The sequence below is a fragment of the Amblyomma maculatum genome, chromosome 2 (genome assembly GCF_055883805.1).
Source record: "Amblyomma maculatum isolate TAMU_Amacu chromosome 2, ASM5588380v1, whole genome shotgun sequence".
Lineage (NCBI taxonomy): Eukaryota > Metazoa > Arthropoda > Arachnida > Ixodida > Ixodidae > Amblyomma > Amblyomma maculatum.
The window spans coordinates 28053697-28080490 of NC_139345.1; the positions used below are offsets into that span (position 1 = coordinate 28053697).

The following is a 26794-nucleotide window of genomic DNA, read 5'->3' on the forward strand; positions in this document are numbered from 1 at the left end:
AGCGGACACTCGCAATTTTCCAGGAGCTGCTAGAAGATCGCCAATCCTTACGCCTTCGATTGGGCTCCCACATTTAACAAGGGCCAGCGTCATCAAGCCCGGTCACGCGCACCAGGTTACACGTAAGCGATGGCGACAAGAGACGCGACGTGCACACGCAGAGAGCGCATTAGACCGATGCCTCAGCTTCATTTTTAATGCAGTCTCGTTTTATGCAATCTGGATCTGCTCGCAATTAAAGCGGCTCTGCACCACGTCTCCGTACTGGGGACTGAGCACCCGCACCCGGCACAACAGGCATTTCACCACGCAGAACGCCCGTTCGTACATGACAACCCGTAACAGCTGTTACGTTATCTCTTCTTTACCGGAAAACAGAGCAGATTTTCATATATATTTTTATTAGTTTCTTTTTCCTCAAAGTCATGGTACAAAGCCTGGCAATCTGAGTCGTATTCGCTAGTACAGTTGCGATGATCAGGCCGGCGAGCCTGCCGAGGCGAAGACGTACTCCACCGCGTTGCACTGGGGAGCCGCCGGAAAGCCCGAAGGCTGACGGGTCCGCTCCCAGGTGAGCAGTCACGTTGTTTGTAAAATACTCGTTGAACACCCAGGCTTCAGCGTTATATTCTAGAAAAAGTTAGCGTGCATGCACGTTCGAGGTTACCGCCTGCCGAATGGCCACCGCTAAGCTACGGGGGAGCAGGGCTAGATGCGACGCGTAACCCAACGTGAATAGGGCCGGCCACAAGCAAGCCTCAACGTACTTCAAGCGGGATGGGGAACGCGGCAGAAAACAACGCACGCCTCGAGCCTGCATAGAAATACTCACTTCGCACGCTGCGAAGCAACAACGTACACCAACCAACCGAAAAATGCATGCATGGTGTTTGTCATATGCGTGTATAGCAGGCACAGATGGTGCATTTCCTGGCACACTCTTCGAAGTGCGAGCACCGAATCATGTCAACTGAAATGCCGTGAGAATACGCCGTGAACGCGCTCTCCACAACAGCGCTATCCCAACACACTTTCTCTCTCCGCGCACACACGCAGAGAGAGAGAGAATCGATGTTCTCATGAGATACCACAAGTCATCATTCCAAATGGAACAGCGTGGCTGCACTGAGCTCAATTGTGAAGACGTTCACCGAGGTCGGTGGTGCAAGCTGCCTTATATGCCTTCAACAACTCATACAAAATGGGGCCCGCCAAAGTGCATAGCTTGGGATCACGTCTGGACCGAATTACGTCATCAAGAAGTCGAAATGTGCCGGCGCCTTCGTTTCGAAGTAGCTGAAGGAGCAGAGTAACCGCGGCAAAAATACATCTCGCAACCAGAAGAAAGGAGCGGAGATTACGTCAACACGGCCCGACAGACACATAGGCCGCTAAGCATTTCAAATGCAATCTTTCCGCCAGCGCGCTCACTTTTGCGAGAAACAAATTACGTTACAGAGCGAGCGGCGGGAAAGAGATCTCGGGGAGCAGACGACGCGGCACTGCTCGCTGGCAGACGACGAATGGCGCCCAGCCGAGTGAAAACCCGAGGCGGAGCCAGCAATATGAAAAACCACAGCTCCAAATGGCAAAGGGCTCCCCAAAGCGAGACAGCGGTTTCCCATTTTCGGTCCACTCGGCGCGGCGTCTGGTGGTCGTATCGCGCTGACTGCGGGGTGGAATACGCGCCATCCGTTCGCCCTTTGGGTTCCTTTCTCCGGGAGAAAAGTAAAATAAAATAAAATAAAAAAACGCATGCTCGCCGCAGATACAAGACTGTATTTGCAGTTTCCCCGCTATCGTGCAGCACGCTTCGCTCTTTTATCCTCTGCGCGTAACGTACTGAGACAGCGCGCCAAGAGAAAGGAGCACACGTAAGTGCAAACCACGGGAGAAAGTTCTCACGAGGCTTCCGTTCTTCACGCATTAATGCATGCATTTGTACGACGCTGTACAGAATAAAGGAAAACGCTCGCTTTTCGTGCATCGAGCCGCGCGAAACGGCGATAAGGAAGTACGAAACAGTCAGCACGTTTGCGACGGCGCTCGTCACAACGCTCACAATTTCGCCTTCTCTCCACCGCGAAAAAAAGAAAGAAAGCTAAAAAACGACGCATAGCGCGCGAACGATTTTGCAGTGACAAGTTTGTTAGATATAGTGTAAGGTAGGGCTTCACGTAGGTCGTCATGACCGGACGGAGACAGTGAAAGCGTTTTCCTCTTCCACCAACAGGACTCGGTTTTCATTCGGTAGTCCCATTTTCGAACCTAATGACCCAGATCAACTCGTCCGTATTCAAGTTCAATACAGCCGCCGTGAGTTCCTGGCTTCCACTCAGGTTTGTAGGGGCTCACTCGCACTGGAAGATTTGAAAGGAGTTGATGTGGGCCACACAGATAACGCCTCGGGACTATCCAGCTCGAGATAAAAGCACGCGTATATATTCGCTGCCGAGCTGCGCTTTTAGTTCAGCTCCATAGATAAACAAGCAAGCGCACGGTGCCTATCGGACATGGACGTCACCAGACGCCTATTGTCCTAAAAAACCAAAGCGCTCAAGAGCAGCCACGATGAAAAACACAAAGAAGCGCACGCAAGAGAGAGATAAAAACGAGGGACCCCGTTAGCGAATAAACATTTTGCAAACGGGAATCTCGCGCGAGCATCCAAAGCGGAGGAAAATCGAATAACGAGAGTGGAGGCGTCCCGTGACGTCCGAAGGAAGACGGAGCGCCGTGCTAGGATTGCCGGAGCATGATGGATGGGTCGCCGAACGAGATGCTCCCCCGCCTCTCGGCTCGCTCGTCCCGCGCAGGTGAGCGAGACGGAAGCATGCACGCTCTTGGGCGCATCACGACCGAATGCCGCACGACGCCGATACCAGGCGGGCAGTGCAGCGCGTCCGCCGCACAGACCGGACAGGACATCGACCCCGGACCGGCGGCTCGCTCCGAATCTCGGATGACGCCTGCATAACAACGTAGGTGCAACGAACAGACAACAGCCTGGATAACACGCACGAACAGACAAGCGAATGTGGCTTTTTTTGTTTGTTTTTTCTCCACAGCGGGCTTCGGACACGGCATGGCGGACCTTGCTTCGTTGAATGGGCGATCGGAACTCGCGACAGACGCCGTTCTTGGTCGCCGCATCACGCGAGTGAACTGAGGTTGTAGTCAGAAAAGGTGGTGGGGTGCGACCCCTTCTATCAGCCCCGGAGAAGAACACGTTAATTTGAGTCCCGGTTAAAGGGGCGTCTGGTCCGTTAGTACACGCAGGATGTCCGCCGAGTTCGACGGATGGGCCGCGGAATCGAGGAGGAAGATGAGGGAGCGAGAATCGGGATGCGCCGAATTACATTTTTATGTACAGTAAGCATATATTCTGCATTTGCCGTTATATCCGGCAGTCGAGAAGCGCCATATACCACGCTGTATAGGCCCCGCAGCCCGCACATGATATAACCACATATATTATGCTGAGGCATGCAAAAGGAAAGAAAAATAAAGAGCCTCTGCCTGTGCCACAAAGTATAACGGGCTATGATATAACCACACAACGACTCAGTTCTGCTGGCCTGCTAAGTACATACATGCTGCGTGTAAAAAAAAAAAAAAAAAACGCACCATTAACACAGCCGCCACGCTAGGGAAGTGAAGGGCTCGACCCTTGACGAAGGTGGAAATTCTCGAACGGTAGTCACATCGATGGAGGCCTGCCAGGTCCCGCGTTCCCTTTCTTAATTGGCGGGCATCGTGTAGGAAAGGCATACGTGCACTCTTTACACTGTTCATAATTGGTTATATATTCTTGTCACGGCGTTGCGCAGACTTCCGCTCGCGACGCGCGCTCATGCCGGCTGCTGGAGTTACACGCAGTGGAGAACAAGGTACTATAGTTGACATCTGGCAACCAGCCTGTTCGCCACGTCCGTGTTGCACCGCGTTTAGCTTGTACGGAAACAAGTTTTAGTTGCAGGGAAATTGAACCAGCGACTGAACTCTCTTCTTTTCTTTCCCCGTATTTCCTCCCCGCCCCAAATGCGGATTTATAGGAGGAGGAGCGATCCACTGTCCCGAAATCGGCGCACATTCTTGTTAAGTCGACGCGGCGCGAAAGAGGCGCTCGCACGGCGTCGCGTAGACGCTTCGGGAACATTGGAGAAATCTCTCCTTTTCACGCGTTGAGAGCGCCTTGCGCGCTTTGAGTGTCACGCTCTCAAAATCACCTGGAGGAGGCGGCGATTGCCCGACGTAGAAGCCGCTAGTAGGATCCAGAAAATTCCACCGTGCCTGAACAAAGACAACGCGTGTCTTGAGAGGACACTTGCGCTACAAAAGTTACCTGAACGTGCGCGCCTGCCTTGGCGCGTGGTAACAGACTATAAATTGAGGTCGCGTCGCTTCGGGAAGCTAGCGAGTGTTTCAGTGAGTCATCAAGTGCTGCTGCTCGGCTCCCCGGGTCAACCCACTGTTCGGCAAGTCCGCTGATCTACGAGGGAGCGGCGCCAATCAACAGAACAGCCACAGCATGACTCTCCAGATGTCGGCCTCCGACAGTGTCCGGTGAACAATATAGTGTTCATTTGTTGTGGCTCGCTCGTGCATTGTTTATTATTGTGAAGCCTCTGCTTGTGCATTACAGCCTCTTTAATTGCATGCATTGCATTCCTTTTTATGAGCTATCCTTTCCTGTTTGTTCTAAGTATTAGTGTGAATACCTCTGCATAGTCTCTTGCTGTATAAAGTTTGTTTTGTTCGTTAACTGTGGCTCCCTCCTCTGGTTTGAACCGGCGATTTCCTTTTCCGCCATCCAAGTCTTCACATGCAGAACGCCACATGCGGAAAGGCAGAGACTGTTGAACATATTCATAACGGAAGGTACTGCGCAAAAATAGACGCAATACGAACAGAAAGACCACAAAGATTAACACTACCTGTTGAACATGCGCTTATAGACTTTTGGGATGGAGTTTTCTTCTGGAGATGCTTTAACGCGAACTTTCAACAAAAATTTCATTTTAAACACCCCGTGGAATTAGGTTTTCATCTGCAGAGAATGGTCACGGAGCTTCGTATTGCCGCGAAACCTGATAATGAAATTATAGGTTGCACAGCAAATGGAAACGCGGGATGGCTGTTCGCCATGCTAATCTCCGTGTCAGAGCTCTCCGATAGTATTGATAATTGATAATATTGATAATATTGATAGATAATTGATGTTTTGAATGCTCAGTCATGTGTACCTGTATCAGTATATTGGACGAAGTGACCAATTTAAACAGTTTGTAAAGTGCTGCTAGTAAAGTGCCCTTTTGACAAAATCGACCTCCCTCTCTCTGTGCGTGCGTGTGTGTGTGCGTGCGTGCGCGCGCGCGAATTAAAGAAAATACAGACAGAAGTTTGAGTAACATATGGATTAGGGGTCTGATTAGGGATCCGAGGGTCATGGATTCAATTTTCTATTTCACCCTCTGTATTTTATTTTCAGCACGATTCGCTCAGTTTTCGTTTCCGCCTCTCCAGATGTGACGTCAAACCCTTCCGCCTAATCCGGATTTCTTCCGACATGCAGGCGCCACCCGATTCTGCGCCAGGCTGGGACCTTAAGTTTAGCCGCGTTCAGACTGCGAGCGCAACGCAACGTATACGGATTATTCGTAAGGATCGTAAGCGTAAGCGTAAAAAAAAAACCGTAATGTGTCTGTTCAGACTGCTGTCGCATTGAGCATAAGATGCGCAACGTCTGCAGTCATCGTAGGCCGCGACTTTTACGACTAGCACAGATATGTCTGTGAGCGCAGCCGTTTCGGTTTTCCCTTTCCGGTCATGGGGCTTCCGGTCCTTCCAGATTTCGCACGTAAACCAGCTGGCAGGCGAAATCAACCAACGCTCCTGCACTGCCGCAGTGTCTCCGCTCACCGGTATAGGTTAGCGCTACCGCTTACCGCTACCACGCGCCATTCGCACGCATGCGCAGGTCACCCTGAAGGCGCTACGTGATAAAGCCTCTGAATGGGCTTTTTTACCACGTGACGGTCATATGCCGGCGTATTCGGCACGCATGGGCCAATCAGCGCATGCGCTGATAACGGCACGCGATTAGGCGGTAAGGGTAAGCGGTTGCGCTAAGCCAAAACTCTAATAACGGCGCCCCGCCAGCGACTTTTTTCTTGGCTCGATTAGAGACGTAACGCTGCGCAAAACGGCCACGGGGTACTCCTTGCTCAGTGCTAAACGCGATCTTGGACTGCCCGCGAAGCAAACGAAGCAATGCCACCAATTAAGTTAAGCACATCGCAAAACGGGCTGTTTATTCCCGAAATGCTTGCGGTAACGATACATGAATTCATTTTTCTACAGGCGCATGCTGACTCCATAAATTTGAACACCGAAAACATATATCAGGCTTACAAACAGACGTTGGACTCTAGCGCGGTTTCAAGCGATAAAATAACGCTAAATTCAATTGATTTTAACTCTATTTTAATCGCAAAAAGTCAGTTTCACTGACACGCATGCCGCAGCTGGCTCGATCACACTCAGTAAAGAGAAAAGAAGAAAACAAGTGCGTGAAGCTATAGCTATTGTGGAGGCATGTGTGGAAGGTAATCCCCGATACCATACACCAGGTGTTTTTGCTGTTTATGCAGATGTGTGTTTTGAGAACTATAAGATATGGATCGGTGCCACCTGTGCCTGTGGATTGTACAGCAAGGCGAGCATAGTGTACATACACTCTAGATCTTAATAATTAGGCAATTAACTGAAATGATTTCCATCTTAAGGAACAAACATATTGTGGAATTGAAGGTTATCAACATTAAAGGAGAGCCTCTTATGAAAACTTGGTGCGAACGACACACATCCGAAAAGCGTGAGACCCACATCCCAAAAACATGGGACACACGGCGAAGCGCAGTGCGTGCGAGCGAATTCCCCTCAGTATCGTGAAGACGCGCTATTCTATTAGTAGCACGCTATTAGCCGTAGTCCTAAATGACGAGAATGAAATGCCTCCTCACCATCAAGAAGTACACTGACATCGGGGAGTGTCCTATACTGTACAACAGGATCCTAAAGCCGGCTGCGGCCCGCGAACTTTTGACCGACACTGTTCATGCGAAATTGAAGGCGCGACAAAATGTATATATAGGTAACGCATATATATGGGGAACGTTTTCCTGGTGGTTTCACTGCCGCACGGTGATTCCTGCCGGATTAGACGCATTCGCCGCTAAGCGTCCACCGGCGCCACAGCCAGTTATTACGTTGGTTATTATTCCCATCGTGATCACCGGGTGACGCGATACTAGGCAGCGCACAAACTGAAGACCAATGTAATTAGCGTGGCAGCTGTTTTTCTCCTTGTTGACCGGGCGGGAAACGTGGCATCGCTCCGACCTCCTTGGTGTCGCAGTCCCGCTCATGTGCCGCGGCGGCGGCGGCTCTCGGAGCCGATTACGGCTCAAGGACACTCGACTCGCCTTTGTGAGTGCGTGCGTGTGAGAAAAGGCCGACAAGTCGCCGCCCTCCTCCTCGCGAGAACCAGTCCGAGCTGCCAGTGGTGCGGCGCTAGCCAGAGACTTGAAACTCGCCGCCGCTTCTCTTCGGCCGCGTTATCGCAGTTGTAGAGACCTCGTGTGACCGGAATATTATTCGCGAGGAGGCGGCGAGGATCGCGAACCTCCAGTCGGACACAGCGGCGGTGCCATGGGCAGAACTGCACTGCGCGCTCGCCGCGGGCTAGATCCGCCGCCGGCGTCGTCGCACGTCGCGTAACCGAACGTTGCCGCCTTCAGTGCCAAGAATATTGTCCAGGGACGTCGGTGGGTGGAATGACGTCACGAAAATAGCGTCTAAACGTTGACTCGAAGCAAGCATAATACACAGCGCATTACACGATAGCTGGGTTACGAAGTGCAGTGGCGTGGCGAAAATCCGCGGTGGACGAATATCTCAAAAGCTGTTCGCGCACGATCGAGGATGGATTTACTGGCCGTATACTCTACAAACGGCGTTTTCGCTATGAGAATAGCGTGCGTCGCATCAATGTCTCGGTTTTCGATACCTTCGATAGTTTCTAAATCTTTCGCCACTTAAATATGACAATTGGCGAGACTGTCATGTAAGCGAAAAATTCCCCCGAAACAAGCTGCGAGAACGGAGGCGGGTGCATGCGCGGTGCGCCCGAACGCGACCATGGGCGAAGACCTCCCCGAGCGTAGGACAAGGCGGCGAAGAGCCGAAGCGAACACCGGCTCTTGATGAGCGCACGCCCTCCTGGTGAAGTGGCGCCATATCTGGCCGCGGTCCGCGCCTGGAAGAGGCGGCGGATCCCTGAACGGCCCCGCTGTATTACAGGAATGGACGGAAAGTCTGTACAAAAATAAATAAAATTAATTCGTTATGATCCTAAGTTGTCGCAAGTGGTCCGGAGCAATCTGAAGGAGAAGGAGTCAGTAGAGAGAAGGAACCTGTTCAACTGTGCCGTCGGCACTTCCGCTAGATGTCGCACACCATACCGCACGAAGACCTGAAAACGTGAAAGTTCTCTTCAGAGGGCTTCACGAATCCTGTCCGAATAACAAGGCTTCATGCTTCTCAGTGCGTGAGGCTATGGCGATGGCGCAATGAGGCATGAATATATATATATATATATATATATATATATATATATATATATATATATATATATATATATATATATATATATATTTTTCGATTTGACACAACGTGGCCGCAGCTTGGTGGAAGTTCTCGCCTCCGCCTCCGACCCCGATCCTGAAGACCAGCTCATGCTGGCGGACAGGAGGCGGCGAACGGCCAGGACCTACGGCCTCCTTGGCTAAGAACGCCGTCCACCTAAGTAGATATTCTCGCTTGCTCATTTCAACAATACAGTCTACAACCACCAATGCTGCGCAAACGATTTTCGCTAATTTAGGGGGGCAAAGCCAATGCGTTTTTTTTTTTTTTTTTTTTTTCACTGCGTTTATAGAAGCACAAGCATAACGGTTGGAGCGCATGCGGCGGTTGCGCAAAAAAGTCTTCCAGCCTTCAGACAAAAAAAGACCACAGAGAACTGCTTACTGCACTTCCACACCAAGACGGCAGTGCGGCTCGCGCGTGTTCAAACCTTCCTTCGTGACGGCAATATTGAAGTGATATCCTTCTCATAAACCGCGCTCTCCTCACCTTTAGCGATTTTTGGCTAGCCTTCTTTTTTTTAACCACTAACGGACGAAACAGCTCAACTTAAACAATGTCGCTCTGTTACGTCCTTTTGAAATGCAATACGAACTCACTAACTATGTTGCAGTTGCTAAAAATCGAACTGCGGTCCCAGATTTCCAAGCCACAACGCTCTTAAATCACAGATCTTCCGGCAGAAGAAACAGACCTTAGGAAGAAGAGTTTGCAATGGCAATTCAATTCCGCCGTTATCGGTAAGAGAAATGTGAGACCCGACGAGGTATATTGAAGAATGAAGACAGTCGATGAGGGCATCTCGAGACAAAGGCGCTTTTTTTTTTAATTTCCTCAAGAATAAACTGGAGGCCTTAAAACATGAACGCGCCTCTCATACGCGGCTCGCTTTAATAAAACCCCTGTGCATGTACGAAAAAATAAAGAAAAAATACTCAGCGGCCACGATGCGAAGCTCTGTGAGCACGCCGGCGTAACCGTCACACCGCCCTGCGCAACCACGCCGACCGGATTTGCCAGCAGTGCGGAGGCCACGTCCGTTCGAGACTATGTGACCTTGTACCACTCCCTTCCACTTTGCTCGCCGTTCTTTACAGCTCCACATACGCTATAATGTAGCTAGTCCGCGACACTGGAGGCTCGGCTGACCACTATGGCTGCAGAAGTCACAGGAAACGCGACATATAATGGATGAAAAGTGGCTGAGGCTTAGCTTGGTTAAGCCTGGTCAGATGTGAAGCATATTGATTGCTAAACTCAGCTTTCCATTGTTACACTTGGCTAAACTTTTCTTTCCTTGGTTACACGTGCTTTTACACGGTTTAAACTTGGAATGCACAATGTTTTCCCATCGCATAAAACTAGGTAATAGCATGACTCGTTCATCTCTAATCTAACTGTGTTACCGACACGCACAACGAACATGCCGTCCCCCAGGCCAACGATACGCGATTGCCACTACGCGAATATGTACGCAAAGCAAAAGCTCTTAGAACACCGACGTGCCCGGCGTGCAACCGCAGCCGACGGCGCGAGCTGGACCCCCGTCTCTCCTCTGTCGTGACGTCAGCTTATCACGTGGTGTGACGTCACCATACCACGTGGTCCGCACGGCGTGCAACCGCAGCCGACGGCGCGAGCCGGTCCCCCGTCTCTCCTCTGCCGTGACGTCAGCGTATCACGTGGTGTGACGTCACCATACCACGTGGTTCGCACGGCGTGCAACCGCAGCCGACGGCATCTATACTCCTCATACATCAAGTGCAACACTACCAAAGCTACAGCGCTTGTTCGCGCTCTCCGCATCCGCGATAAAAAATAGTGCCTGCTCTTGACGAGAGAAAATAATAGTTGCTTTGTCTGCAAGCTTAACACATTTTACATTTGCCATCAACTTCATAAAAAGCACCTTTTTTAGGGAGAAAAGGTCGGATTCGGCTAATTTGTATGTTTTTTTATGTCGTTTTTGTTCGTGCCGCGTTTTGCTGCCCCGCCACCTTGCCAGTGTGCCACCAGATGGCGCTGGCTGTGCCCTCCGCGCTGCGCATCCCTTTTTGAGAAAATGGTTCTTTGGTGCGCATTTTTTCTATAAGATCCGCTCTGTGAAGATGTCTAAGCATGCGAAGCATGTTATTGCAAACGTGTATGCTCGGAATAGAGCCCGTTTCGGCAGGAACCACTCGCCTACAGAACGAGAGCGTAGTGATACGCCTCCTGTTTTTTTTCTTGCGGACTACTTGCGTAGCTTTCGCTGCGTTGCACCTGATGTATGAAACGGAGTATAGCCACCATATCGACGGCGCGAGCTGCACCCCCGTCTCTCCTCTGTCGTGACGTCAGCGTATCACGTGGTGTGACGTAGCATTCCACATTCTTTGCACGGCGTGTAACCGTCACGAAGGGCTGTGGTTTACCTCTAGCAATATGCTTCGCATAAAAACTAACCGTGCCCGATGGCGGTACTAACGGCACTACCACGGGCTCGCTGAAGCCCACGCCGTCTCCCAACCGCCCCTCCAGAGTCTGAAGAGAGCCGAGCACGTCTACGCTGCCTGTGTGATGCCGATGTCTTGTGAACAGTTAAATTCCCCTCGCACTACTAGCCATCCTTTCTCACGGGATCGTTCGTTCTTCGCCGTTGGAAACCAGCTATGCACGGGCTATGGTCAACGACAGCGGCTAAATGATGGGCAACAGTGAGACATAGTTTCCTTGCAGGCCTCGCGAGCATAGCTTAGTCGCCAGAGAGCCTCAGTTTAATTGTCACGAGGTCAAGACAGAACTAGGTTCCATAAACATCCCAGCACAGGTTTGGACACAATAACACGCAGCATTCTTCAGCGATACAAACTTCTGTCCCGCGTTACCTACGCTAGGAAGTGCCTTTGATGTACATTAGCACATGACGCTGATGCGCTCACGTATGGAGAAACCCTCGAACACCATAAGCACCGTAATATTTTAGCTGCATATGGACAACCGGCGATCTCACTTCGCCATGCGGCGACACCCCACACGCGTTGTCGTGTGACAGCGCTTCCATTCTGGATACAACTCAGCAGGACGCTGCAAACGGCATCTCGTGAGCGTCGGGCCAGCTGCGCCGAACGACGACCAGGGGCTACGCGGCGTGGGATCGCGCAAGTGGCCGCCGAGCGAATGCAATGGAGCTGCAGCAACGGTGAAATCTATCACTAGGCACGGCTACAGCACACCGCAGAATTTCACCGCATGCTAGCCAACGACATACTGTCTGATGCAGAAAACAAGTCGGTTTCCACACTGTGAAAAGCGCGATTCAGCTGCAGGCATATCTCGCGACAGGCGTGTAGCCATTTTTTTTTTTTTCTTTTCCCGCGAACCCCAGTCCCTTCGATCAAACCTTACTCTACAGTGTCGGCGACAAGACACATGTCGGAAGCGAAAGGAAAGGAGGAGGAGGCCCCTCCCTCTGCCGTGCGCACGGTTTCCATGCCCGGAACATGGGCAGAACGAGCGCTGTGAGTGCGAGCGTGAGTGCGCGGCAGCAGCCTTCCTACCCAGCAGTGGACGCTACAGACCTCACAGATGTTCGAACTGGCGAGGATGTCGCGCGGGCGACAGAGAGACTGCGAGAAGGACACCTGATCCCACAGCCGTTCTAGAACAGGGGCCAGCAGAATGCGGAGCGGTTTAGCTGGGCGCGGCAGCTGCGGGTTTCCAAGAAGGAAGCTGCGGGCCCCTCCCGAAAACGGAGGAGGCTAGAACTAAGCGAAGACAACGGACGGCCTGGAGAAATGGCCGAAAGGGAGAGTCGCTTGCGAGACCCCAAACGAAACCGCTTCACGATGCCGCTTATGGGAAGCGGGAGCCAAACTGATGTGCTACCTCTGCCGAAGGGACTTACGGGCCCAAACAAATGACATCCCATGGGATGTCATTTGTTCGGTGAAAACTGATTTCGGTGTCTGCAGATACTGCTCAATTATGTTTGTAATTATTGCTACAGCTGAGAACGTCACGGTCAAGGTATGCTGCAGTATATGGTGTTCATAGCGCAGCTGGGACAGGCTGAGAATATGTGTGTCGGAGAGAAGCTCCGTGGTTCGGACTATTATTGCCAGTTCTTCTAAATGAGAGACGTCGTGAAGGTAAAATCCAAGTTCAATAGAGTAGAGAACAGGGTCCGGGTCAGAGCGTATTACCTTAACAACGCATCACCGCGGCAGTGATGCGCTGAAGAACTCGTGGCGCAAGACGCGAACGCGTGGCCGCTTCGTCACATGCAAGTTCTCCCTCAAGTGAGCGGGCGTTCGCCGAAACCGCGAGGCTCGGGCAAAAAGCGCGTGCATCGCAGCCCCGCTTTTGTTCCGAACGCCCATGTTCCGGTCCTCCCTGGAGTTTCGCGAGACAAAAGGCTACTACGAAAGCCGCACGACCCGGACGCAAGCGTCGGCGCCTCTGACGTCGCGTCACGCGAGTAGCGCTCGTTATCGGACCACGCTCCCCGCCGACTCGCCATTGGCGAACGGCGCTTAAGCGAACCGTAGAAGCAACTCGAGCTGGGGTACAGAGATTCAAGAGATAAGTGCGGGCGGGAGAAGAGAAACGAATGAAAAAATATATATATGTATATATACGTATGTCTGACGTGCACGCAAATAAATCCCGAGCCAGAGAAAAGAGTACGCACGCCCAGTAGCCCGCGGACGATGTCAGAAACGGAGCAGCCGCGAGTAAATGTGCGCCGCCGGTCCGCTGCACACGCGACGTCATGGTTCATTACGGAACGGCGAATAACCCGCCATCGGCAGATGAATCTGCGCTGAGAAGAAAGGGAGGGGGGTCAGACCACAAACAGCCTGATGCATTTGCCTGTCTGTCAAAGCACAAAACAATTTCCAGCCACCGAGAGAGAGAGAGAGAACGATGCTGGAACAGGTAACGCCGCGCCGAACAACAGCCCTCTTTGGCTCAGTAGCGGAATGGTGTGAGGCCAAAGTTCAGACACCACAGGCCGTTTTCAAACTACGACTAAAGGCGTTCCTTGCGTAACCAGCTCACTTAAATGAGGCAAGGCTGCGAATTATTCTTAGCACCCAAAAGACAGTTAATCTGCTTAACATGCTGCAGCAAGTAATTTCGCATGACAGTTTCGTCTCTTTTCCGCCGATATAAGTTTCCCAGTTGACGTCAATATATTGTGTATGCATATAGGTGAATTCCGGTTGAGGCGGGAACTGACGACACTCCTATTCACTTTTTGAATGTAAGATCTATAAGCGTGCGCACGCTCCACAGTCCACCATGCGAACTCGCTGCTCGTCGCAACGCGAACAAGATCGCCAACAGCCCTTTACCACGGTAGTGAGCATGCTATCTAATAGAAAGAAGCGATACAGTGGTTTACAATGTTAGCAGTGCCACGAAAACAAGGATGGGCGATAAGATGGGGGTGAGTAAACGAAGATTGACTGCATCGCCGTTACTCTCAACAGCATCCCAACGCTAACCGAGGTGCTTCATGGGCGCGGGAATGGCAAACGGTTCTGGGTAAAATTCGCGGTCCTTAACAAAAACTTTCCAGCATCGGTGCTTCTGCCCATCGATTCAGCCTCATTCTGCCTCGCCTGCGCTTCACCTCCGCGCTACCGCTTCACAGATTAACATCAAACGGCCATGAGAACACAACGACCCGTCACGGTAAACGCAGATGTATACGAAGGTAGCAGGCATAAGGGCGCCGCAATTTGCCGGACAGTACAGAAATACATTGGGCGGTACGGCTCACGGTTCTCCAAAGACAGCTACTAAAATGCTCCCGGACAATGCGACGGCGTGCCATCGGCGACGACGGACGATGACACCCGTTTCATCAGTATCAAACAAGCGTGTGTCTTCGCCGGGAGCCAAAAGGGTGCTCTGAGGCTAGGCTGATGTAGAGTTACTTATAGGCTTTGCCAAGTGTTGCGCGAAGGTGCCGCATAAGCAACCAAATTGTGCGGTGAAGCCATACGTCGTTTTTACAGGAGTCGAGCAGCCATACCGAAAGGCCATCGAGGAAAAGTTACTTAGCCGTCCAAATCGAAATAAGTCACCGTCCCTGCAGCTCGCACAAAGCGCGTCCCATCTTCCCCGCGACGGATGACGCAATGGAGCTGGAGTGCCTGTCGGGTCGACTTCACGAGGTTACACGGTTGCTTGGCGGCGAAAGAAAAATAACGCGGAATTCTGGCAAAGCCTATATAGTAACTCTAGGCTGAGGTAGAGTGACCAGTGACTTTTGTCAAGTAAATCTCCTCTCCCAATCGTCGATTGTCACGAAGGAAGCCTTGTACTGGGAAGAATTGATGGCCATGCACTCGATGCGCTGCGCTCTAAAAATGTTGACATGGTGACATGGTGGCATCTGTACACCCTTTACAAAGTGGACTCGTCTCCTCGCAACGCTTCAGAAAAAGCTTTCCGGTATAAACAGAAACCGCAAAAACAAAGCTGACACAACGGCGACATGTGCGGTTTAACACCGCACTGCCATTTATGGAAAATAGCAAATGTTTGTACAGTCGGATACGATCATAGAACGCAGAGCCAAATTTTTCTCTATGCAGACCCTCTTGCCAACGACATCAACCGATATTCATTACGGTGTGCATAATCAATTCGATACGATTAACCCTATTGATTGATTGAAAACTTTATTGCTCCGGCAATGTAGAAGGCTCCCTGATTCCCGCCCCCGCACGCAGGCTCGGAACGGGGTCATGGCCTCCGCGACTAAAGACTGACGAAGACACGCTGCGTCTTTTGTCGCGCATGCCCCTGTCCGATTGTAGGCCCGCCCATTCGAGGATAGTTCGGCCTGTGCTAATTATGCTTATTGTTTGGTTTGGTTTGTGGGGTTTAACGTCCCAAAGCAACTCAGGCTATGAGAGACGCCGTAGTGGAGGACTCCGGAAATTTCGACCACCTGGGGTTCTTTAACGTGCACTGACATCGCACAGCACACGGGCGCCTTGCTTTTCGCCTCCATCGAAAAGCGGCCGCCGAGGCCGGGATTCGATCCCGCGTCCTTGGGAACAGTAGTCGAGCGCCGTAACCACTGCGCCACCCCGGCGGGGTTATGCTTATTGTTATTCCGGTATGACGTCTCAGGCGTGATTAACCACGACGTCATGACAGCCGGCCGATACCCCTGGTTGGGGTATCTTCACTGTCACTGCGTTTATGCTGATCTCCAAGTGCTCATTAGTGCGCCCCAGAACCTCGAAACTATGGAGCCATTTTAAGGGTATTTAGTGCGCGCACGCGTCAGCCCGTTAGTCGCAGGCAGCAGCTGCACGGACCATCCGGGGCCAAGAGGGATGCTACTGCGGATCAGCGAGAGACCTGCCGCGGTGCCCTGATTCACTCAATGTGGGGAAAGTGGAGGCATCGGATGGCCGCGCCCGGAAGGAGAAGGTAGAACACACAGAGCAACCTTGTTTCTCAGCAAATGATGCAAAAAAAAAGGGGCACAGTGAATTGAAAAGCGAAGCCGGCCGTCTATGCCCTCACGTCGACTCCCGAATTTTGAGTGCTCTGTGCTTATGATTCGCGACTGCTTCAGTCTTATTGATGTCCACCAGAAATGAGCGGCCATAACACTTCGTAGACCAACCGAAGAATCGAATCGCAGTTCAAAAGCCACAAATCAGGTTATCTGCGTAAAGCAAGTGCGTAATACGTGCGACTTTCAGCGCTGGGCAGCCCGACGCTCAGAACGCTGTGGAGCGGGAAGACACAAACGTTTGTAGTACTTCAAATTTATAGAAAGGACAACCAGAGTTAAACGCATACTCCGAAGGAGGCAAGTGGGACTCCAACGCAAAAATTAGCGCCATGCCGGAAAGGAAATACTGCAGGCCTACGAATAACGGCCTTCTGTCATTCGAAGAGAAAATCGGCTGCGCCCATATTCCGTTTCTCTCAACTGTATAAGATCTCGTCGTGTTGTTCACGCTTCCAGATGCTGCGCATAGGGAACTCCAATTTGCTACACCTGCTTTGAATAGTTTCTTCATGCCCTGCGGCATGTTAATATTCTAGACATTTCGAGGCCAGCTCCTTGTACCGAACACAACAAGCCCCGTGTGTCTGACACTGCATATAGGCAGCAAGTCGTTCCTGGTATTGAGCTTATTTTTTTTTTTTTTTTCCCTTTTTCACCGTGCTCCGTAATTGTCTTAAGCTCTCCGCACGTGTCTGCCTCGGGAAATTAAAACACGTGAAAGGGTAATTACAGCGCGAGTGAGTGCCCGATACGTGCATTGCACCTTCACAAATTCGTCAGACACATCGGCCAATTTATTGAGCATCGTCTTCAGTGTGCTGGCACTTTTGCTTGTCACCTTCCGTCTCAAGCTTTGAACCGGAGACTTTTCAGTGGATTTGGCAGTCTTGTGCATGAGCTCTGATTACGCAGACAACAATTAATATACTTAATGTCAAAACACGGCGGTTGTTAGCGAATGCAATAACTGACCGCGGACACTTAATTACAGCAATGAATAGATATTTGTAAATATCAGTAATTATAATTTTCAGCGTAATGATATTGTTCCCAGAAACAGCAGAGTGCTAACAGTAGATTATAAAACATGAGGTGAGCATAGCTAGGCGGAACACCCCCGCATAGGTACTTTAAATGAAGCCGCACTGTAAACATTAGATCGATTTAATGTCGCGGAGCAACAGGGGAAAATTAAACTGTGGAAGGAGTGAAATCTTACCATGCTGAACACCTCAGTTTTCTCGACGAAGAAAGTAATACATGGCTCAGAACAGACCCCCCCCCCCCCCTCCCCGCCTCTCTATTCAGCTTCCAAGGATGATCCATAAATCCGCCCCTGCTGGCGAGGCCTGCGCACGAGATAAATGTCATGTAATCTAATTCTGATTACAACTGGGCGATTCCACGAGACGTCAAAGTGCCTAGATATCTGAATTTTTTTTTTTATTTCCTCGAATATTTCATATATGTACATTCTATTGAGTAACCCAAAAGTGAATCACGTTTGGCGACAACGTTAATATCTTGAGGAGAAAAAAAAATACAAGAAACTTATGAATGGCCCCTTTGGCAGAGACAGCGTCTTCTCACACAGCGCTAGTTCGCAACTGTACAGTGGTGCATGATTCGACATACAAAAATATATAATGTATATATTTTCCACGCTAGTAGCAATGTACGCAGAGATTATTTATGCAACTTCGTGGAAGTTAGAGCTCCACAGAAAAAGTGTGAAACACGCCACAGTTTTCAAGCCAGACTATCTTCGAAAACTTTTCCCTCCGCTACTATATGGGGCCCACCGGCTCCATATTCGAAAGCTAGACAAGCTAAAGCTAAAAGGGTGTGCTGACTTTCATTGTTACACACAAAGAAGTAGCACAGGAATTATCCTTTATATATTATAAATTATCCTCTTTTTTTTTTTTTTTTTTTCAAAAATCCACGGAAAATCTGTCTTAAAGCTTCTGAACAGAGCCTCTACAGAGGGGCGAAAAAGGAATGAAAGTCTCAGGTTGCATACGATTGTTTATAACCATGTGATCAAATATCCAACCTGTACCTATCTCGAGCGTCGACAGAAGCACCTAAATGAAAGTGCGGACAACTACTCCGTCTGCCTCTCTAAACTATACGCCCAGATGACGAGAGTGAGACCTTCTCCATCAGGAGAGAGCATACCAAATGAAATTTTCATGTACCGACACGGATTTGTGAGGTAAGAAGGATGCGGTGGCGCCGCTACTACTGAATGCACGGCCCCCCAGTAATGACTACAAAGAGAAATTTTCCTATGCCTATACATTCCTGTACCAACATTTCACGCGGATCTTCGGGAGTTGAAATGGCAATAAACTGAATTATGAAATAAATCAAGTTGATACAGCCGAAACCGCTAGAACCGAATCAAGACGATGCATTTTAGCATGTAGCTTTTAGTGCGGTTATCGCCAGTGGCTACAGAAGCCCCCCCCCCCCCCCCCCCCCCACCGGTAGCCAGTTGAGTGGTTGAAAGTTGCATAATTAGATGTGCGGCAAGCAACTTCATGCATTTTGAATTGTAGCGGCAGAAATTAACTTATGCAGGTCCCAATCAACAAAAATATCCTAAGTTGGGCTGGTTAATTGTTAGCGAGCGCAAAAAAAAAAAAAAAAAAAGAAAGAAAGAAAACGAAAATAGACTTATGAGTGGGCAGCTTCGAAGGACGCCATTTTTTATTTTATTTTTTTCAGACAAGTGAGATATACTACGCCTCCAAGCTCAGTCAGCTCGCAACAATTGTGTTTATTTCCTGTAAATAAAACATGCAGCATTAAGTACAGGTTAGTTGGACTCTGAATATTTTGTTTTTAGAAAATATTTTTCATCTATTTTTACATGTTGCCCAAAAGAAATTCATAAGAAAGGTTCCGACCGCAAAAGACCTAAATCATGTCACATGTAAAATTCTAAATGTGAAAAGAAGACTTCTCTGCTGCGTCTATTTGACCGCAAATTGCATACGTGTGGTGGCGCTAGTAAAAATATAAAATGCGGCAAGTTGAATGGCACTAATTAATGAAGATCATTAAACACGTTTATTCGGAGCACTTTCTTTTTTTGCTTGTTTGTTGAGGCAGCGGCCAAGTGCAGCACACCGCTTCATTGGAATTTGCATATATATATATATATATATGCATTACAACCAAGCAAGCGGTAGTTGCGAAAACAAATAATTATAAATAAAATAAAACATGCGCGTAGTTCCTAAAAGCATCGCGCCTCACATGGTACTTTCCTCTCGACTGCCCAGAGTGCATGCCACGGCGTTGGTGAAAGTGTTGCTCGAAAGCACGAGTATCCAGTATCCAAAGAATGACCTGTCATAGCCTGTTAAACCTGGGTAAAGCAAGAATAAATAACCTTAAAAAAAAAAAAAAGCCGCCTGAAAAACGTTTAAGTGCAGTCTTAACATGGACTTTCGTCCTACAAGGCCACACAGAAGTCGAAAAATGGATGAACACGTCGACTAATTATAACGTTCTGACCACCCGCTTTGAGCAGTGCGGATCCCGTCACAGCTCTCCTTTCCTATTTCCTCTCGTAATTACCTGTCTCCAAATAAATTCCACTCAATAGTCCTATGTAACGCATTATCTTTCGTATTATTACTATGACAAACTCACGGTGTAAATTGAATTTGCAGGGTTTAAAGACACGAAGCGGCACTTGATTACGGCCAATGAGAGACGCCATAGAGAAAGGCTCCGGAACAATTTGGACAATCTGGCGTTCTTCAACGTGCGGTGACATCCCACATATTTCATTTTTATCGAAATATGGCCGTAGCGGCAGAGATCGAACGGAAGACCTATGAATCAGCAGTCGAACGCCGAATGCGGTTACTCTTGAGCTTCCTTGTGCAACACATAGGTAACATGTTGCGAGGGAAAGCCGCTCTCCTGCAAGCCGACGCGTCGATGTGCATCATCACCGTCATGTCCCGTGCAGGCCGCGCGTTCCGGTGTTTATCAAGGCGTAATGTGCCACAGGACAACGTTGAGCTCCCCGACAGAGTAGGAAGAATTATGAGAGGGTTGACACGAAGAGAGAGACGAGTGGCAGCTAGGAACAATTTCATTGAAAAAACTTCCTGCAAATGAATGCTTCAAATCTTAGAAGGTACGATCAACTAGGTCAACCAGATATCCCTTCGGATCGGATACCGCCCAGACAGCTGCAAAGCTGGAAAATAAATACGCCGCTAATTTGCTGCACGAAGGGGGGAATACAAAATGCGAAATCTTCGTCGCCTAGCGCCAACGCCTTCTTCTACGCGCCATTTTGGCGATAGTACGTTTCCTCCTTCATGTAACGATATCTGAAAGATGGGTACATAGCGGGCTTGCCAAGAAAGGAAGCAGAGCGGGTGCCGCTACTTGTTTCCCGCAAAGAACATGCACTGAATCAAGATTTATGTAGAATTTTTACAGACAGTTTTCGCAGAGCCAAAAAAACGAGGTGAGTTCTGGTCCACATAGTTTGATTAGGCGAACAAATATCACGTGAAAAATAATGTTCTTTAACCGCTACAGAACAAAACAGGGGCCCAAGATAATCAATTTAATTGGGGAGCTACCGCTTGTTTTACGTTCGGTGCATGTCATGATTTGTAAAGCGCTGCCGAGCATACAGTGTGCAAAAACAATGCGCACATCTGGAAACCAACGTGACAAGAAAGCAATAACTGCGCTATTATTACAAACAAAATACAGCGAGAAATTTACGCCATGTGCGAAGCCGACGATGTGTCATCTCTCAGCGGCAAACTATAGAATACGCGTTGAGGGAATGTTTTTTCTTAGCATAACCGTTCCAACGCCCGCTTCAAAACGAATGAGACATTTGAGCTCGTGCGGAAGTTAAGGCACCGTATACAAGCTGAGGAAAAGCGTCGGTTGCGAGACGCCGACTGGCGCGACCAAAACTCACCGATCGCAAACAGAAGCAGATGACGGGCCGGACCCATGCTTCCGCCACGCTCGCCTTCACAACACTCCGGTGAGACAGAAGTTTGAGCGGAGCGCACTCCAGTAGTTTGCGTATTCCAAATGGGATGTCGATTATTCACCGCAACGACGCTGCACTGTTGCCTTGCAGACCAAACGTCGAGCCACCAGCGACAAGCACACAAATCATCGCGCCGCGCGGACCGACGCGAGGCTTACGTGCCTACACAACGCACAACCCAGCACGAAATGCGCGCTGCTCGCCAGAAGCCAGCGAGCCAGCCAGCGACGCTCAGTGCCAAAACAAAACACCAAAAAATTCACTCGCCGGAAGTGAGGTCACGGTTTGGTGACGTCATAAAACGGAAGCAAGGTTGGAGGAGTATTTTTTTTTTTCCTCCTCCGTCGTCTGCTCGCGCTTCGACTTGCGTTCCGGCGGCACGACGCGCTCGCCGGTTCCCTGGAGCTTCGCGGTTTCCAGCGTTCGTTTCTTCTTTATATTCTTTTTTTTTTTAATTTCCTTTAGTTTGCTTCGCTCGGCCGCGGGCATCGTATTTCCTTGCGCACAGAGATTACAGAAAAGCTACTCCGATCAAATTTCGCGGCGGCGCTAGATTTCTACGAACTCGAGCGCAATCTGTTGAAAAATGAGGCCAGCTTACCCAGTGGAAGCTGAAAAGACTGCAAAAGACATTTGTGATTAATTGGAAAGAGATTCCGCTTTAGCAAAGCAAAAAAAAAAATCGTAAATAAAGGTGTAAAACGTTACGTCGAATTCAAGTATCCGTTTTTATTTGCCTTTTCATCTTTAGCAGTTTATTTATACGAACCAAAATGAACGCGTAAATAGCCTGAAAAATGATGCCTGCATAATATTATTAGCTTAGAGCAAACTAAAGAAAAGTCGGTAAATGCACATAGCATGCCTTAATCTGCGTGACACTCATTTGGCAATCGTCTGATATATAGGTTCGTCTTACTGTGCCCAGTTATGTGCTTTGGAAAACCGTAATGGATAGCGTCACCAATTATTATGCAGCAAGGCAGACCAGACAGAGGTTATAGTGCGGCTTGCACTGGACTGTTTCTTTTACGGCCGAGCAGGAAAAGGTTAACCAAGCTGAGAAAATGGATCAGCGCCATAAAAGCTATGCTAAATGAAAGTTTTTTTGCACTAAAATGTAACTAAAATGTAACTGTCACCGTAATTATGTGCTATCCTTTCTCTAAGATAGGGAAGAAGCTAGGTATAGAACTGAACAATAAAATTAGCCAAGGCCGAACTTCGTTTAAACCGATTAAGACATGCCAAAAAACTGTTCAGTGTGGTTTGGCTTGGATTTGCTTGATTGTTTAGCAGACGAGAGACTTGCGCAGAGTTCGGCAGTTTGTTAAATTTCTTTATTGCATAGCATTCGATTGGAGGCACGTATGTCGTCGCAGAGAACATAAAGGAGGCTATGGTCGTCGGTTCAAATCCCTGGCTAGACTCCAACTTGACTAGCATACGGATGCTGAAATGGGGAGCGGAAAAGTGTGACAACACCAGAACGCTGCACAAAGAACGGCTGCGTCACACTTCAGTCGCGAAAAATGGGAAATCTGTGTCTACATGGAGGTCCGTTAATGGATGCCGTACCAGCAGATGTCGCCCTAGAGGAGATAGGGTTAAGGCACCTCCATTTTTTTTTTTTTAATGGAGGAGCCTTAGATAGGGTTAGAGTTACTATAGTTCCTAGAATATATTCTAGGCACTATAGAGTTACTGTATATGGTAGCATATACAATAACTCTAGATAGGGTGAAGATGTCTGCCATAAAGTTACCCTAGAGTCACTACCCTCGTCCCACTCGCCGCTTACGTGGCTCGGCAACGGCTGGTCACAGTTGCTATGGCAACCATCGAGACAAAAGCAAGATTTTTGCTCAGCTCCGACTATGGTATGAGTGTTTTCGCACTAAAAGCACGAAGTCTATATACATTTGTTGCAAATAAATACAACAGTTGCCAGTTTTTTTGGCTGAATTATAAACGAACAGGGACACACACACACACACACACACACACACACACACACCTACATACATACATACATACATACATACATACATACATACATACATACATACATACATACATACATACATACATACATACATACATACATACATACATACATACATACATACATACATACATACATACATACATACATACATACATACATACATATATACATACGTACGTACGTACGTACGTACGTACATACATACATACATACATACATACATACATACATACATACATACATACATACATACTACATACATACATACATACATACATACATACATACATACATACATACATACATACATACATACATACATACATACATACATACATACATACATACATACATACATACATACATACATACATACATACATACATACATACATACATACATAGGGACGGATGAGCGGACAGATCGACACTTCACCTTTGCATCGAACCTGTCGCACGAATCATATAGCCGTAATGAACGAGTTTTATGATTTTTACTAGAAATTATATGTACTTCTCTTTATTCGCTGGCTAAACTTCTCTCTTCCTCTCCTTGAACAATCCTCTAAGCTGCGTTTATTTGTTTCTGCTTTCTGAAAGTCGGCTATATGTTGACTGTCTCCAGATATTTACCCGCGATACATTAGTGGTGCGGGGAGTCTACTCCAATTAGACTCAACTACACTCTGTCTCCAGATATTAAGCCCGTTATACTAAGTGGCACGGGCCAAGGCTCTTTATTTTTCTTCCCTTTTCTGCCTCAACATAACATATGTCTCCAGATATCAAGGCGTCTAGGATTTCCGTGATGATGGCCTCCTTTCCTGAGAGCCGGTTAAATCTATCTTTGCCTGTTCTACTGAGTTTACATTCTGCTACCAGCCCTCAGGTATGTAACAGCGTTTTCAAACGCTGTTACATGTACATGTAACAGCGCGCGGTGGAGGCCGCGGCATCCCAAGGGATCCCGCCGTCCACCTCTAAGCCAGCGCAACCGGTCCTTTGACTGGTCCCCTGTTTTTGAGCGCAATAAAAGAGTTCACCACCACCACCGGCACCGTTGCGCCTTTCCAGTTCAGCAAGGTTATTTCACATTCATTATGCCTAAAATGGACTCCTGGAGGATTCTTTGTTTCTTCCCATAATTGCCACAGGCCGGCATTCCTTGAACGGTCGAGGGTATCGGTGTAGCATGCAACAAGCTGAAAACCGGGAAAATATATTCCCATGGACGTAGAGCGCAACGTTTGCAAGTTGGCCAAATGATGACATCCTGCTCAGAGATCTGTAGCAGCGTCAAATGGGTATGCGTACCCTAAAGGGAGAATTTTTTCCGGCTGTCTGTAAGAATGTGCTCTTGATGGGACGTGGTAATGTTTCATATTGGCGAGTGTCCGGCTGGCGCAAGCCGTGGTAAGTGACGGCGTGTTCTTCAAAGCTAGGTTTAAGCTGGGTGAGGGCAATAACGCGCGGGCAACCCAGAACGTGCATAAATCCGGAGGGAAATGGCGGCGCGAGGGTGGTGCAGCATACAGCACAGTGAAGGTACAGTGGCTAGTGACCGCCGGTGAAAAGATAAGTGGCGGAAGTGCACGAGATGCCGATGAAGCTACGAACGAATGTCACTGACGTCGCTTAGTGGACGTCAGGAACGCGACGAAGTTCCGCAAAATAATAAAAAAACACATGACCTGGAACACATGACCTAGACCCTTGGCTGGGGCCGCGATATGCTTCAGAGCACTGATGCGTCAATCTTTTAAGCGCGACAACCTTTCTAGACTCATGGAACGAAATCCCGTGCGCGAGAGTTGTGCGGAGATTCGTGCACGAGATCTGTCGTATTCAGCGAGATTCTGCGAGATGTGCTCTTGTCTAGCGTTCGTGCCATCTGCAATCCCCCACTTGAAAGCGCGCCAAAGAACGCCACGAGACAGGAGCTATGGCGTACAGCCAAAACTCACAATTTCTAGAGAAAGTGTGGCAGATACTGCGCCATTTCTTTCCTGTAAAACGATTATATAATTATATGTAGCACTACAACGAACGTCGATAAGAGGCAAACGATGAGAGTCAAATGATAAGAGAGGAAGGGTAGCTAACAAATCTTCGTTTTTTTTTTTCTTTGTTTTTTTTTTTTGTTTGTTTTTCCAAACTGTAGTGGGATGTCTGGGAGGAATATAAGAATGTCAACCATCCGCTGAATATGGTATGCATTGTAGCGCTACGACTTCACGGAGGGATCAAGAGCAGAAGGCGAAGCGAGCCACGTGGAAGCAGACGACTGATTGCCTCCGCCGGTGCCCTAATGTAAAATCAGCAATGAAGATGGCGAAGTTATATAATTGTTTCAAAGGGCCGAGAAGAAGAAGCATCTGAGGGAAAAGCTTGGTGCATTGAGTTCTTGCTTCCGGGACTTCGGTTCTCCGAGAGGTTGCGACCGACGAAGCATCGGCATGGGGAAAGAAGGTATATGCACGGCAACTGGCTGGTGTCCAAATTGCATAACGAATCTGGGCCACGACCGACGTCCAGCGGAGGTATAGGAAAGAGAACGGGAGAGATATCTGCTTGGATTATAAATTCAGCGAGATGATACTTTCGGAGCTTCTGCTACCTTGAATGATAGCCCCACTGTTTGCGAGCTCTCGCCACTGGCACTGGCCTCAATCCATTTTGTTCATGGTGCGTTTTATACTGTCAGCCTCGGCTATTTGGCTATGCGAAAGAAACCTCAATACCCTGATTGCTCTCTGTGTTGCAGTCTCTATGTCTCTCTATGTGTCGTATGAGCGGCAGCTATAGCTATACATGCTTTGCACAATTCGGTGTGGGGTCCGGGGCTCCTACGAATTCGCACCCGTATATATAAGCATCAGGTATGAGCCAGAAGCGAAGTCAAACAGTGTTTCGGTTCATCCGAAAAGAAATAAAATTTCATATCTAATTATTTATTTTTTTCCGATGCCCATATGACCCAATGCACTATTTATGACATTTTGGTACACAGAACGAAAACAGAAGTCGATATCGGACGGAAATTCTCTCCAGTTTCGCCTTCAGTTTCGGCAAACTTTACTCCCTGATTTCGTTGTAAGACGAGATTGCCGACATGTGAACCGAGGATTACCTCGATTTACTACGTGGAGGGGAGGGGGGGGGGGGGGGGGGGGGGGGGGCTTGTTCCGTGCATAAGGCTGTACATCCAGCTGCATTGACAATATGTGAGTGAGCGTCACTCATAAGCGTTAACTCGATACAAATAAGAAGGTCCCAAATCCAAAGAACGCTAGAACTATTTTAATGCAAAAGACGGTGTTATGCTATCAGTGGGATCATGAGGATCAATAAAGAATTTTTTTTGTTTGACCGAGATTGCAAACTTATGGCTTCGTAACCATGAAATTGACACTGCCACTGTGTCGGAGTCCTGGACAAGTCGCAATCGATGTCACTGGCGACTTCTACGAGCAAACTTTGCTCAGAAGAACGTCTGC

General features: G+C 48.8%; 1 protein-coding gene across 2 annotated transcripts in view; it reads right to left on the reverse strand.

The window, feature by feature from the left end:
* LOC146198201 (uncharacterized) overlaps window positions 1-21518 on the reverse strand; it is a 289671-nt gene extending 268153 nt beyond the window's left edge. The window contains exon 1 of one of the 2 annotated variants that reach the window (XM_084593600.1): window positions 21213-21518. Coding sequence is in view for 1 of the 2 variants with exons in the window: in XM_084593601.1 (XP_084449727.1) it covers window positions 21213-21249 (37 nt within the window). In the remaining variant the exon portion in view is untranslated. The remainder of the gene's footprint in view (window positions 1-21212) is intronic. The other variant, XM_084593601.1, reaches the window with a different exon arrangement.
* Between the last annotated feature and the right edge of the window lie 5276 nt (window positions 21519-26794).